Below are 14,459 nucleotides of genomic sequence, written 5' to 3' on the forward strand. Positions count from 1 at the left end.
CAATGCGCCACCTTTACGGCACAGATACATCACGCATCTGTGCTGTTTTTGCCCCATGATGCGCCGCATTGTAAATGCAGCACACCATAGGTGACGGAACAGCGGCACAGAATGACTAACACATCCCTGGTGATGCGCCAGTCATCATAAATGTATCCCTATGCTTCTTATCTTGTTAGAGATGAACCGCCATAAGTATCATCAAAGTTTTTTGCATTTCCTAAATAGCGAACTTTAAGGAATAAATAGCGATTCTTTACCATTCCTAGTTTGCGATGAGCTATTTGCTAATTAGCCGAATGTAGCCCAATGAAGCCCAATGTAGCCCAATGTAGCCCAAAGGTGGCCGCCAGACACACAAAAAAACAAATGTAGCCCAAATATCAGCCAGATGTAGCCCAACTATAGCCCAGTGACAGAATGACCAATCAGCTTCGCAAACCTCCGTTACGCGAAGCGGAGCGCTGTTACAGATATATATCTTTTTTTGAACGTTAATTTCTCAAAATCCACTGGAGCACATATATTGAGACCTAGCAAAGGCACATCGGGCTACCAGTCCCTAATATTTTGCCAAGTTTCGTGCAAATCCATTCAGCCGTTCGATTATTATTATTATTTTTTTTTTTTGCCCCGCGGGGCCCTTTTAAAACCTCCACATCAAACCTAGGGGGTCAGCGAGGATCTACTATGCCCCCTTATAGTTATTTCCCCCTTTGTTTTGACCTCCTCTTGTCTCTCGATCCTACCGAGAGACAAGATGGCGGCCGCTACGGACTGTTTGGAATGTTGACAGACGCCGGAGAACCAATCAGCTTCGCTTCACAAAGCTCCGTTGCGCGACAAGTACGCGTCCTGGGCCGCTGCCCAGTCCGCTGTTACAGATATATATCTTTTTTTAAACGTTAATTTCTCAAAATCCACTGGAGCACATATATTGAGACCTACAAAAGGCACATCGGGCTACCAGTCCCTACAATTTTGCCAAGTTTCGTGCAAATCCATTCAGCCGTTCGGGCTAAAAGTGAGGCCAACCGCCCTATGGAAATTAACATGGGAAAAACGCGTTTTGGGACCCCCCTTTTTTCTCGGCCCCCCCTTGACGAACCCCCCCAAAATTTTCAGGGGCTGCTCAGAAACAAAATGTGCCATTTTCCTGAAAATTTCAGCCAATTCCGTCCACAAACGCCAAAGTTATTAGACATAGAATTTTCAAAAAACCCATAGAGAAAAAATCCTAACTATATATACCTACTGGCGACCGCCAGTAGGTAATATATATATATATATATATATATATATATATATATATATATATATATATATATATATATATATATATATATATATATATTCGCCGGACACCACCAGGGTTTTGGTAGCATGCCAGCATCCGCCAAACGGAGGATGAGTGTGTGTGTGTGTGTGTGTATATATATATATATATATATATATATATAATATTGGGAAGCAGCTGTGCAGCAGAGTCCCACAATGCACGGAAATATGGGCTCAAGAGGCATGCAGTGTTTAGCGACCACAAGGCTAGGTTGGTGGAAGAGAAAATGCGCTTTCCAAAGGTATCTAGCCTCTTTGATTCCCTGAACTGTGGAGTGCAAGAGAATGCATTTGGGCTGACCTTGGTGTATCGTATAGTTCATACTATATCAGTAAGACTGTGCATTTGGACAATATAAACATCAAAAATGTGAAAGACTGAGTGCACCCACACCATTAGGATATGTTGGCCTTAGTCTTGGATAGCTAACAGTGCGCCATCTGGACCTCTAACCTTACAAGGTACTGGATGGTATGTGCAACCTCAGAACATGACAACAATAACTCTCAAAGGAAATCGCAGAAAAAGATCAGTCCCTTTCAATAGTAACTCATGCATGCCCAAAGAGAGACATAAGAAATACTTCAATTGACATTTTCAATCATTTATTGAAGCAATATGATTCTTGTGTAAAATACACGCAGTGCTATGATTAATAGAAGGAAACAGAACAGAGTAACCAGCATAATGAGAATGGAAAAGAAGATAAACAATTCAACCATTGTGCTGTTACATCAATTATACACATGCATATATAATCATATATATACTCCTACCTAGCACTTCCTAAACTAGTGGACTTAGGTGGTGCAAATCTGCCAGAATACAATAGGGTGATCCATCTCCCAAGTAACCTGTGGGTATGTTTCATTTGGGAGCTCTTTCTTGGGCAGGGCAGGCCATCGTCCTTCTCAGGAAGGTAAACAGGATTCAGATGGGTTGAAATTTCGGTATGGGAGGACCTAGTAAGTGACAGCGAAATGCTCCTCTGTCTAAACAAAGGATTGGTGTTGTTTATATAATAAACTTCACCCATGTTACCATGTCGGAGCTCCAGTCAGGCAGTCATTGTTGATTCTAAACTTGCAGGGCTATCGCCGAGCGGACAAAAACATTAAAATTTAGAACAGATACCTATGAAGAAGTGTAAATTTAAGCAAATCTATTTCAGAGAATATTATCCCATATGTGCGTGCATGCAATGTGTGTCAAGAATCAGCGTTTAAGATATCACCTTTAAACGTGAACTTGTAAAATGGTGGTGTTCACTATCCGAGGTCTGTTTAACCACATGATAGGTAGTTGAAGCCGGACCAACCAGGTTCTCAGGGGAGGGTGTTGGGAGAGGAAGGTTGTATCTCCAGGCGCAGGCGTCAGGCAGTCAAGTGATACACAGGAGCCTCTGTGCAAGGTTTGTCCCAGGCCCTCAGGAGAACTTTCGTGATTCCCTTCTGGCCCTTAACAACCGTCCTCACAATTGCAAAAACCCTTTTGATGTTGCTAAATGGAAGGACCCTATCTGCTGTAAGAACTGTAAAACAGTTTTCAGTCCCTTATAGGACACATCGATGGGCAACAGTCCTAACACGACTTACCTACAAGGAGGCCTCATTAATGCTAGATCACTATGCAAACATGCTCAAAGCATCCACAACCTAATCTTAGACGATCAACTAGACTGCCTCATAGTAACAGAAAAATGGCTCAAAGCCTGGTGTAACCCACATATCATATACAAGAGGAATCCACTAATGGGTAAGTGGGGAGCACGAAGTGTTCTTAAAATACCCCTCACACACCAACAGGCCCCTTGGTGTCATGCTTCATCATTGGGGTCTTCGCACCCCTCTACGGGAAACCCTCTGCCCCATGGTACACCCAAAATCTGAAAGAACTACATAGTCACTGAAGGAAATTGGAATGTAGATGGTGACAAAAATATAAACAGGATGAATTAACCAGGTTCAAAGCAGCTCTTAACTACCACCAACAAATCAAAGCTGCCAAGAAATCCTATTTCACTGAGATGCTTAAACTGGACAACGCAAATAAAAAAAAACTATCTTTAAGATACTCAACTCTTTCACCAACCCCATAATCCTTAAACAAGAGATTCCCCCATCACAGTCTCTCTGCGACTGCATAGCAGACTATTTAGAACAGAAGGTCCAGTCATTACAACAAGATTTCCAGTACCTTTCGTTCCTCCTGCTACTACAACTACCGATCTAGGAAACAACAGACCATCCTTTCAAGCTTTTCAAGCCATTAGTCTAGAACAATCCCGTCAGGCTACTCTTGCAGTTAACCCCTTCTGTGCTCATGACGAGCTCAGCTCGTCATGAGGCACATTGCTCCTGTGCTCATGACGAGCTGAGCTCGTCATGACCACACCCATTTCTATTATGGTCCAGCACAGCAGGCAAATATCTCAAGCAGCCAAGGTGTTAAATGAGGTTCTCCTTTTGACCCATGTCCCCCTTAATTTTACATGCCATTATGGATACTGTCAATCCAGTCATCAATAACATAATAAACGCCTCTCTTTTACTAGCAGAAGTCCCAATGAATGGAAACTTGCAGCAGTCAAACCACTCCAAAAGTAGTATCTTGCTGATCCCACCACCCTTACCAATCTTCGACCCCTCGCTCTACTCCCATGTCTTAGTAAGATTACTGAAAATCTAAGTGACTTACAACTTATGACCTATTTGGAAGGAGCGATTATCTTACACCCTAATCAATTAGGTTTCAGGCCTCAGCACTCTATGGAATCGGCCCTCCTGTACACCACTGAATCCATTAAAGCCGCTTTAGACCAGGGAAGGAATCGTGAGTTGGTCTTATTAGACCTATCAGCTGTTTTCAACAAGGTCTCACGTCATTCTTCTGGACCGTCTCACATCATATGAGATCTCTCATATCGCCCTGGCCTGGCTAAAATCATTTCTACAAAACCGAAGACAAGTCATTACTCTCGGACAATACCAGTCAGCAGAAAAACCCCTGCCTTCCGGGGTTCCACAAGGGTCCATTCTCAGTCTAGTGCTCTCAATGCCTAAATGGCTCCCTTGATTAGGCTGATATTGTCCTTTAACATCAAGACTATCTCAAAAAGCGGACGATACGCAGCTAATTCTGGTGCTAGATAAAAATATCACACTGGTTGAGGAAAATCTCTGTCAGTGTCTCACAGCAGTCTTTCAGTGGATGAAAGCAAACTACTTAAAATGTAACTCAGAAAAAACAGAAATCATGCCACTAGGGAAAGCGAACACCTTCTCTCCTAGTCTATGGTGGCCCTGCCACATTCCTCTTCCCCCAATACAGTAACGGTAGCTAGGAATCTGGAGGCCAAGTCTGACTAAGCACTGTCCTTCCACCAAAAATCCCTAGCAGTGGCTGGACCTGGTTCCATCTGATAAAGTTACTTAAAAAGTTCTTCGACCTACTCCCCTGCACGGCGTGACAAGCAGTCGCAGTGGCCCTCATCACCTCTAGATTGGATTATTGCAACAGCCTCTATGCAGGAGCAAATAAGTCGGTCCTACACAAATTACAGATGGTACAACATACAGCAGCCCGACTAGTACTAAAATGGCCTAGGAGCTCATCAGTATCTGCTGCACTGGAAGCACTGAATTGGCTATCCATCCACAAAAGAATCCTGTTTAAGATCTTGATAATTATCTTTAGAATCTTTCATTCCTCAGGCCCCCAATAACTTCGGCCCAGGTTTGCATGCTATATGCCATGCCACACTCTCAGATAGTCTAACACAAATCTTTTAAAACACCCTGCTTTTAGATGTGTCTCAAAAGGGGGGAAATAAATTGCAGTGTGTGGGACTAAGGCCTGGAATCAACTCCCCAATCACCTATGCTTCATCCAATCAGAAACCATTTTTAGGAAAGCTCTAAAAACTTGGATCTTTATGGCCCCTGATGTTCTATGCAGATCACTTATCTAAATCATTTCCCAGCCTGTCACCTTTGTCTGTTAGGGATCCGCTCAGCACCACGATGCTCCTTGGAGTGAAAGTTTGCGCTTTACAAATTCCCTATAACTTAACATAACATAACATTACGTGATCGCACTCTAGGTGCTCACTGTAACTCCAGTGGTTGTTAAAAAGTTATATGCATGAGTGTTGGAATGAGAGTACACAAGTGCGTCTTCAAAACTTTCTTCTCAGCATTTTCTGGTATCCCTGATAGATCTTATCTCTATGGCTTCTGTCCTTCAGGTCGATAGTCTTTTTGGATAACATTCACAATTCCGAGTCCCATTTTGGCGGGCTTCCAATCTCTTATCAACATCTACGATCCTGTTGTCTACCATCACCAGTTGTATTTGGAATTCTGTAATTTCTCCTCAAAGGGACGGTACTTCAGTGGTTGTTGATGTCACAGCAGCCTTTGCTGAGCTGATAAAACTTTAATGTCCGCAATGTGCAGACTCTAACTCTGACGGGCCGGAAATGTCCACTATTTGAGTTTTTGTCTTCGACTTACAATCTACTACTTCAGAAAATAGGAGTTGTCTGACCTGTTTTGGTTTCGACCTACACCAGGAAGGGATGTAAACTAACCAATGTAATGAATAACAGCGAAAAGTGAAAAGTGTGGCGTAATGTTCATGTTTATAACTCCGCAGGAAATATGCATTGATTAACCAGCCTGACCGGGTTACATGCCTCTAGCTCCAATTTCTCCAGCAAATTATGTCTTGTTTTATAGAACAAGGCCATATGAAGAGCACTACATCAGTGACGACCTGGGTAGGCCATGTATACAGCTAATAAGGTTAATTTGCTTGCATTACCCTTGTATGTGCACTGGCCCCGGTATGGCACTTCCTCATAAAGGTTTTGCCTGTTCAGCACTTCTCTCAGTTCATAAAACCCCTTCATGCCATTGTAATAATGTTTGGTGAGTCCTCTCTCTATGTCAAGGCCTTTATTTAAACTTTCAATTTTCAGGCCTGTCTAATCGTCACCAGTGCTTTTTTTACGACTCTCCTCTCAGGCACCTCACACTCTTGGGTGCTGCTTATACTATCAGGTGGGTCTTAACCACCTGGGTGCTCAAGACGAGTTCAGCTCGTCATGAGCCACGGTGGCCGTGTGCCCATGACGAGCTGAGCTCGTCATAACGGTCTCAACGTTCGCACGCGGGGCTAATTACCCCGCTGTGCTTAGCGTTCCACAGAAACTGGTGTGGCCGTGACGAGCTCAGCTCGTCATGAGCACCGGGGCGCTGTGCGCGCGCTTCCTTCCCCCAGCACAGCAGGGAATTACCCCCGCTGCGAAGGGGTTAATTCAACGGAAAGCATTTGCGTTGATGTTTCAGTCCTTATGAATCTTCGTGGTCCTTAGGAACAATTGAACCTGTGGCTCCAAATCGGGCTGGCAGGGCTACAATGGATTAAGACCTTCCCTCTAATGGTGATCATGTTCACCAATTTGTCAACTATCCACCTCAACCCAGGCTTCCAGACACTGCTGCCAAACATTATATCTCACCTGCAAGAGGGCCCTTCTGATGCTGTTCTGCTGACTCCGCTTTAGCTGCTTCCGACAAACAATTCAGCTCCTATCTGGTGCAGACGCCCTATTTTGTCCAAGCTACAGTTCTAGGCCTACTGGCACAGCAGGAGTTTTAGCCCAATGCTTTCATGCTCCTTAGGGTCAAGCCCCACCCGGAAAATTGCACCTTTTGATGCATTAAAGTCAATAGTAAACTGTCTGATGTATTTATGATGCATCTGTCTAAATCCACTAGAACATTTCAGTAGAGAATTCACAAAGCCCACGTCACGCTTTAAAGTCAGTAATCTTTAACTGCTTCATTCGAATAAGATTCAAAAACAAGTTTATTTAGACAATGGTCCATAAAACATTCTAAAAAGTACACTTATTAATTAAAACCTTTAAATGAACCCCCCTCCTCGCCGCCCCCTTTCCAATTATATTTCATTTTTTTTTAAATTCTGTTCAACAGATCGTAAGAACCGAGCAATCCCAACTGCCACATCTAAATATCGCATCTCAGACAGTAACTCCACTCCTTTGTTCCTATGAAGAGCATCATATTTAAAAAACATAGGTTTTAAAAACTTGATCCGATTTACAAGATAAAAAACACAGTCCATAAGAATATGCATAATAGTACATTTAGCTTTCAAAGGGCAGGGACAAAGACCACTATTATTCGAATAATATAGATAATGATAGTTGCAATGCATTTAATGTTTTCTTTATCTATAAATAAATGTGTCTGTCCCATTGCATTAACTATGTGGTTTGACAACAAAGCCTCTAATGCTACTACCTTATTGGAAATTAAAAAAAAGGAACATTATTTGAATAGCCGTAGGGTCTCCTGATTCTATTTAATACATTTCTAATATCGGACGGAGAATTTCATCTGCCTGATCTACTATGGGGTTCTTCTATTGCCTCTCACAACCTTCAGGATCTATGGCATATATCATTTAAGGTTTTGTGGGACATAGTAAAGCCCGCATGGTTGCGAAGGAACCATCTCTACACCCTTCATAGAGCATACTATTCCCCACAAAGGTTGGCAACATTTGTTCAAGGATCAACAGTAGCAGGTGCCAGATGTGGTCTAATAGCTGCCTCTGATGCCCATATATTCTTTGAATGTCCTCTTTTAACAGCTTTCTGGGATTCAATCAGTAACTTACTCACCTCATCTTTGGGTTTTCAAATTTCGACCAATCTCCCTCTTGTAATCTTTGGTGTAATGGATGGAGTTCGTTGTCCAGCTAAAAATCTTCTTTTTTACCCCATCTTGTTGGCTAGAAGGGAGATTTGTAAAAGATGGAAGGACCGACTACCACCTTCACTTACAGTCTGGCGAGCTTCTGTTTTACAAGTGTCAAAACTCGACCTGGCTAGATCGGGTAATCGAAATAAAAGATCTTTTTGGCATCTGTTAAAATGGAGCTAAGGAATGACCGTTTTTTTTTTTTTTTTTCCCCCTGGTCCAATGATTATGCTGCTGTGGTTTAACTTTTCCCTTGTTTTGCCTGTACTTAAGCTGGATCTTGGAGTATGATGGCAGTATTAAACACTGTTATTGGGTTTCTATGTGTGGGTCTTGGAAAATGAAGCCTTTTCTTGCTGTTGGGAGACTGAACAGTAAACTCTATAATTCCCTGCCAGCTATTTACTGAGACAGCAAGTGGCTTCTGTTGGACCTTTACACGTGGAACCATGGTGGAAAATGAGGACCAAAAAAAAGAAAATACATTTCTAATGTGTTCTACACTCTTTCTTGGTTAATTGGTTTATGAAGGAGTTACTCATTGGTTTACAGCGTTATGTTAAAAACACAGTTTTACACTATTTTCTACTCCAGAGAATAGGGGGTAAAGTTTGCGCATGATTAAAAACCTGACAGACACAATGTCGATCCTCCTCTATGACTTTCCTCATTCGGTGAATTCTCTTATCATCCTAAGTCTTCATTTGAAAGCCAGTATGAAAAACCCAAATGAAGTCTCCTGAAGCATAAGTGGTGAAGTTCTGCAGTCAGGACTAGGTTCATAGCCTTCGATAGCGTGTGGCCATGCACTTCCAAGTCCCAGATCCAACTGATTTCCAAGAACCATTCTAGGATTACTATTGTTGCCCTTTTAAACAAATCACCCGTGATTTGAATTATCTGACTTCCCACTTTTCTTCAAGTTTATACCATTTTTGCGAATATTTCACTGTTCTTCTCATTTGTTTGTTTATACATAAAGCCTACAATAACTCAGATCACTGATACCGACCATACACAGTGTCAACTGCGCATAATACAAACCTACATACACCTATAACCATAGAAAAAGGCAAACGACCGTGAGATGCACCATGTACGAATGCAAACTAAGATGAGATGCAAATCATATAAGAACACATGTCAGTGTCATATGTAAGTGAGGGAAGCTTGCACAGGCTGGATTCTTTCTATAAGGGGGAAGACTGGACTCCTACTGTCAGCACAGCACTGTGTACCGGATAGAGCAAGCGAATCTTGCACAGTTCCTGAAAGGCAGTACCTACTCCTGCACATGAATGTAAACCTGCTACCGTGATTTGCTTAATGTATTTATATAATTGCACTGCAGACACGCATGTCACCTGCTGACCATGTATGAGGGATGCTTGCACAGCTGACACCCATGTGCACATGTTCTCTGTGTACGAGAGACACCTGAAGTACTGATGCCCATCTGCTACCTCTCTTGCTAAAGGTTGAAACACACTTTTCAGCATTTAAAAGCAAAAATGACAAGCATCATCGATGCTTTATGAAGTGCTTTAGCTTGACAATTTTACAAGTGCAGCTGTGAAAAGTTGACATCAAAGTATGTAATGAAATGACTCATTTATTCCCATCGCAGATACTGGCGTTGCAGACTAAAGATGGAAAGTTTGATAAACCCGTGGGGATGTATCCAGTGAGAACAAAGCCATACAGCACCGAAGCTGCACAAGCAGGTCTGGAGAGAATGGGCAACCATGAAACCGTGTCTCACCATCAACAAAAGAACACCGGAGACCTGACAAGGATAAGGCACGTTTTATTCAGTCGCTATTATAACGTATTAAGTAATACAAAGCTTTGGCTATATCAATTTTATGAAAACATACATTTTGTGATTATAATAAGTGCAACATGATCGTCTAACAAGCCAGCACACAAATATGAGACTCCATGCGGCTCTGAGTCCTAGACCTTTTCTTCAATAGGATTCAGCCCTGTACAGCCAGGAGAGAGAAATAAGAGGCACAATTAAGGCAACATGCCCATTCAAGACCACAGTGCTGCAAAGTCTGTCTAGCTGCGATGGAGAGAGAGAGAGAGATGCAGCGTATCTGAGCCTCAATGGAATAAGGGAGGAGAAACATGTATAAGTTACCCTACTTTATTTGACCGCTCTGCATCCAATCAAAATAAACATTTAAAAAACTGCAGTAGAAACAAGTAAGTATAGGAAGAAGTGAAGTCAGATACCAGAACCTGTACCGCATAATGCATTACATACAGATAAATAAAAGGAAACGAAAATGCAAACAAATAAGATGATAAAAGACAATTAAAAAACAATAGAAAATCAAAGCAGGGAAGGTAATGAGAAATGAGAGAGAAAATGAAGAACGGAAGTAAAAAAAAAACTAAGGAAAAAGTAGAAAATAGCACCATGAAGACACTAAAGCATGGTTTCTGTGTTTGAGTATGATAGAAAAAAAAAATTCCAGCAAAGAAAACCAATGTGAATGTAAATGTAATCCTCTTTTTAAATTACAAATGTGATAACTGCCTGTGCCAACGGTTCACCTATAGGCACATCATACTTACATTTATATACTTAAAAAAATTACCAGAGATCTTGAAAACTTTCCAAACATTACAATATCCTGCAAATTATACACTAAATCTTTTCGACTCTGCTACAGTACGTACAGATCCATACTGCCAAGCTCCAATGAAGCCTCATCAATTCATCAAAAAGAAAATGTTACTTACTTGTAGTCCTAGTTCGTCATCACAAAAGTCTTCATTGAAGTCATAAACCTTTGAATCATTTTGTGCTGTGTGAATGGACCCTAGAGAGCACATAGTTTATCAATATAGGGTACCAGTGTCCATATGAAGAGCACACTTTACTTTAGGGGCCTATCAAGGCAAAACGTTTTCCGGAATTTAGGGGTACATGCATTAAGCCTTTTTCTGTTCGCAAAAGGTTTGCGAATGGAAAAAGGCCTTTTCAGATGCATGTACCTTGTGTCATTCGCAATTTAGGTAATCACAACTTTTTGCGATTACCTAAACTGCAAATGCATTTAGGGAATTGCAATTTGCAAATCCCTAATTGCTGATGCATGTAGCCTTTCCTAAATGCGAACTGTGCATCTATGAAAACACTAATTACCATCAACTTCAGAATGATGGTAATTTATGCATGCTTTGAAAAATGCACAAAAATGCATTTTTCAAAGTGCCATGTAGGGCACACATGCCCTTAGTGCATGTATGTGCTACACATGTGCACACTTACATTTTTGAGGAGTGCATCAGAGGTGCCTTAGCCACCCGGGCACCCTTGGATTTGCATTCTCAATTTGTGATTACCAATTTGGTAACCACAATTTTCGAATGCATTACCATTCATTCCTATGGGCCTGTAGGCCCATGGGAATGAATGGAGTCATATTAGCTAATAGCCATTCGCAATTTCTGACTCGCTATTAGCTTATTTTAAGGAATCACAAATTTTATTGTGATTCCTACTTGCATAGGCATTTGCGATTACCAAATAGCGATTCCTTAATAATCACTATTTGGTAATCGCAAATGGGGAGTTTGATGCATGTGCCCCATAGTCTTTAGGATTTAAGATATACCTATTTCAAGTCTGTAATACAGCATATTACCTGCAAAAGTGATTGGAAGTGAATACCATGAAGCAAACAAATGCAATCAGATAGGCCTACACTGAAAACTGAAAAATATACCCTGCCCCTTTATGATTCCAGAAGCACGATAGTAGCCGCTGCCTCACAGAGCGAGTTCTTTTTGATTTGGAAAAGTATCAAACGGGTGAAATATAGTTAGGCTAAACAAATTTTATAATACACCTTCAAGTATGCCACCAAGAAGTCGATAAGTGCAATGTCATACATATATCACCAGCAAAATTTATATTACTTCTGAATTATTTTAAATCTCAGAAAGGTAGTCAGGCATACCAAGAGCTAAGCCTTCCTTAACTGGAGCCCACAATTTCCCCATTTTGCATACTTTCGGAATGGAGTTAATAATTGTGAATTCAAAACCACAGGAAAAACAAGCATTTACAATGCAACGGTTTCGCCTTTGCAAAAGTTTGAGCTATTGGCATTGTAAATGACAAACTTTTTATTTATGTGTTGGTTTTGAAAACAGATAAATAAAATGGCAGTCATTTACAATGGCAATAGCTTAATCTCTCGCAAATGCGAGACCTATTGCATTTTCAATGCAATAGGTCACGTATTTACGCAAGTTTGTGCTATTGACATTGCAAATAATTCCCACTGCGCAGCACGCAGACCCGGTCTGTACCAAGGGTTTTATTTATATAGCGGATGGAAACAGGTGGGGGGCACGCCAACTATTTTACCCCCTCACACACATTGCCAGTAACAACACTATGTGAACCTTTGCAGAGGGGCTGCCAACACAAACACCATGTTGCGTTTTCAGCAACTTTTAATTATGCAGGTGATTGTATGCCAAATCCTTAAGTATGCATAACAAAGCGCGGCCTCAGAATCATAATTCCTAACGAGATGTCAGCAGAGCACCAATACTGGTCTTTAAAAAAAAGGCCATTACTAGTCAAATAGCATTTGTGTCGAGCCAAAATATGAAGGTTTCCAGGTAAAGAATGCAGTAGCTAAGAGCGGTATACAATAGGAGTGAGCGTGAAATTTGAGAAACGGAGGCTTGTTGGCCTCATAATAAACTCATTTTGGAGGTCTGGTGGCACATCATTCCTGAAAACTGCTTGCTTTCTGTGCAGCTGCTGCTACCAATGAAACATAAAAGACGAACTGGGTAACTTAAGATGTGCCATTGTTCAAAGAGAGACCAATTAAATGGACAAGCATATACTTTTATGATAATACTTACTAGTGGCAAATGACATTACTAACGCGATCCTGCGTAATACTACCTGCATGTGTCTCAAATTGACACCTATACTATGGGTACTAGGAGTTAAGAGGCTGGATTTAAGTGACACATTTATTTGTGAACATGATTGTTAAGAGGATCTTTGTGTACACATTATGGAGAGTAAGTATTGGTAATAAGCAAAGGTGGATTGTGTCGGGAACTATCGCACACCCCACTGACACAAATACGACAAGAAGCGGGGGGGTCCTAGCTCTCTTACAGATCCTAAACACTGTCCCAATTATGTAAGCATATCGCACTATTTTACGTAGCGAGAGTTGTCTTTTTAGCCCATTGTAAGATTATCGAACCATTGCCATTAACACGGGTGCCTTCAGGTAAGGTGCTCTTGCAAACAACAACGGGAATTCCACCCCCTTAGAATGACATGGTACAGTGGCACCATTAACAACCCTTTAGGCGCTGTCTGAGGCAGTGCATGAAGGACAGCCTACGTACACATTTCCCTGGCCAACGAAAGGATGCCATTGTTTGATAACAGAGCTCACTGGAGGTGTGATGTACTGTGCAAATTAAAAGTGGCACAAACTTCAGAAGGATTCCTTCTTTCAGCTGAGCCATGTCACATAATCAGAAACACCTTTGAAATCTTCCAAGGAGGCCAGCTCGCCACTGTGGCTTCACGTCACACTCTCTTACCCTACAGTACTCAAAGCTACTATTCTGCACATATGTATGTAAGCGTTTGCCACTTTAAAGCCACACCCACTCAAGTTATGTTGGCATACAATACATCTTCTTACCAGACTATATACCAACCATCCTGGAGTAGTAAAATTAAACCTTCCAGATACACGCAATATGGTACCAAAGTCAAATAAACTAAAAAGATTTCTCGAAATGCAGCTACCTGAAACCAAGCAATGGACAATTGAACACAACAAACGTCAATGTCACGTGGCACATGCCTCTAGGTACTGCATGAGCTACACAGACCCAGCACAGGATCTACCCAAGTGCTGTCCACCACTACACAATACATCAGTCTACTCCAACCTTCCCGGATACTACTGAATAGGATTCACCCCTTAGCGTTCCAAAACACAACCAAAACAGTATTAACAAGCCCATACCAGCCCACTGAATAAAACACTCCCTCATCGAGTTCAGCATCCATGTCCCAGTCCAACACACATACATCACTGTCAGACCAGCCCACCTAAACTGGAGCAGCATCACTGACAATGACATGGCTCTCAACATCCACCGACCCAAGCACAGCAACAGCCTTCCCAAAGCCATCAAGAATTTAAACAATTGGATCACCTCCTATGCCGATTCCTCAGTCCGCCTCAAACACAGCAATACAAAGAGATCCAGACCCCAGGTCAGTTGATACACTGAGAAACTCTGATTAA

At 41.7% G+C, this 14,459-nt stretch overlaps 1 protein-coding gene across 13 annotated transcripts in view; it reads right to left on the reverse strand.

Moving 5' to 3' along the window:
• Window positions 1-14,459, reverse strand: part of RNF130 (ring finger protein 130) — a 684,518-nt gene that overhangs the window by 34,169 nt on the left and 635,890 nt on the right. For 7 of the 13 annotated variants that reach the window (XM_078653552.1, XM_078653558.1, XM_078653554.1 and 4 more), the window contains one exon: window positions 9,924-10,118. The exons of the other annotated variants lie outside the window; for them this stretch is intronic. Coding sequence is in view for 3 of the 7 variants with exons in the window: in XM_078653558.1 (XP_078509684.1) it covers window positions 10,090-10,118 (29 nt within the window). In the remaining 4 variants the exon portion in view is untranslated. Of the gene's footprint in view, window positions 1-9,923; window positions 10,119-14,459 lie in introns of those variants that run through there. 13 annotated transcript variants of the gene reach the window in all.

Source organism: Lissotriton helveticus, chromosome 7, assembly GCF_964261635.1.
Source record: "Lissotriton helveticus chromosome 7, aLisHel1.1, whole genome shotgun sequence".
Taxonomy (NCBI): Eukaryota; Metazoa; Chordata; class Amphibia; order Caudata; family Salamandridae; genus Lissotriton; species Lissotriton helveticus.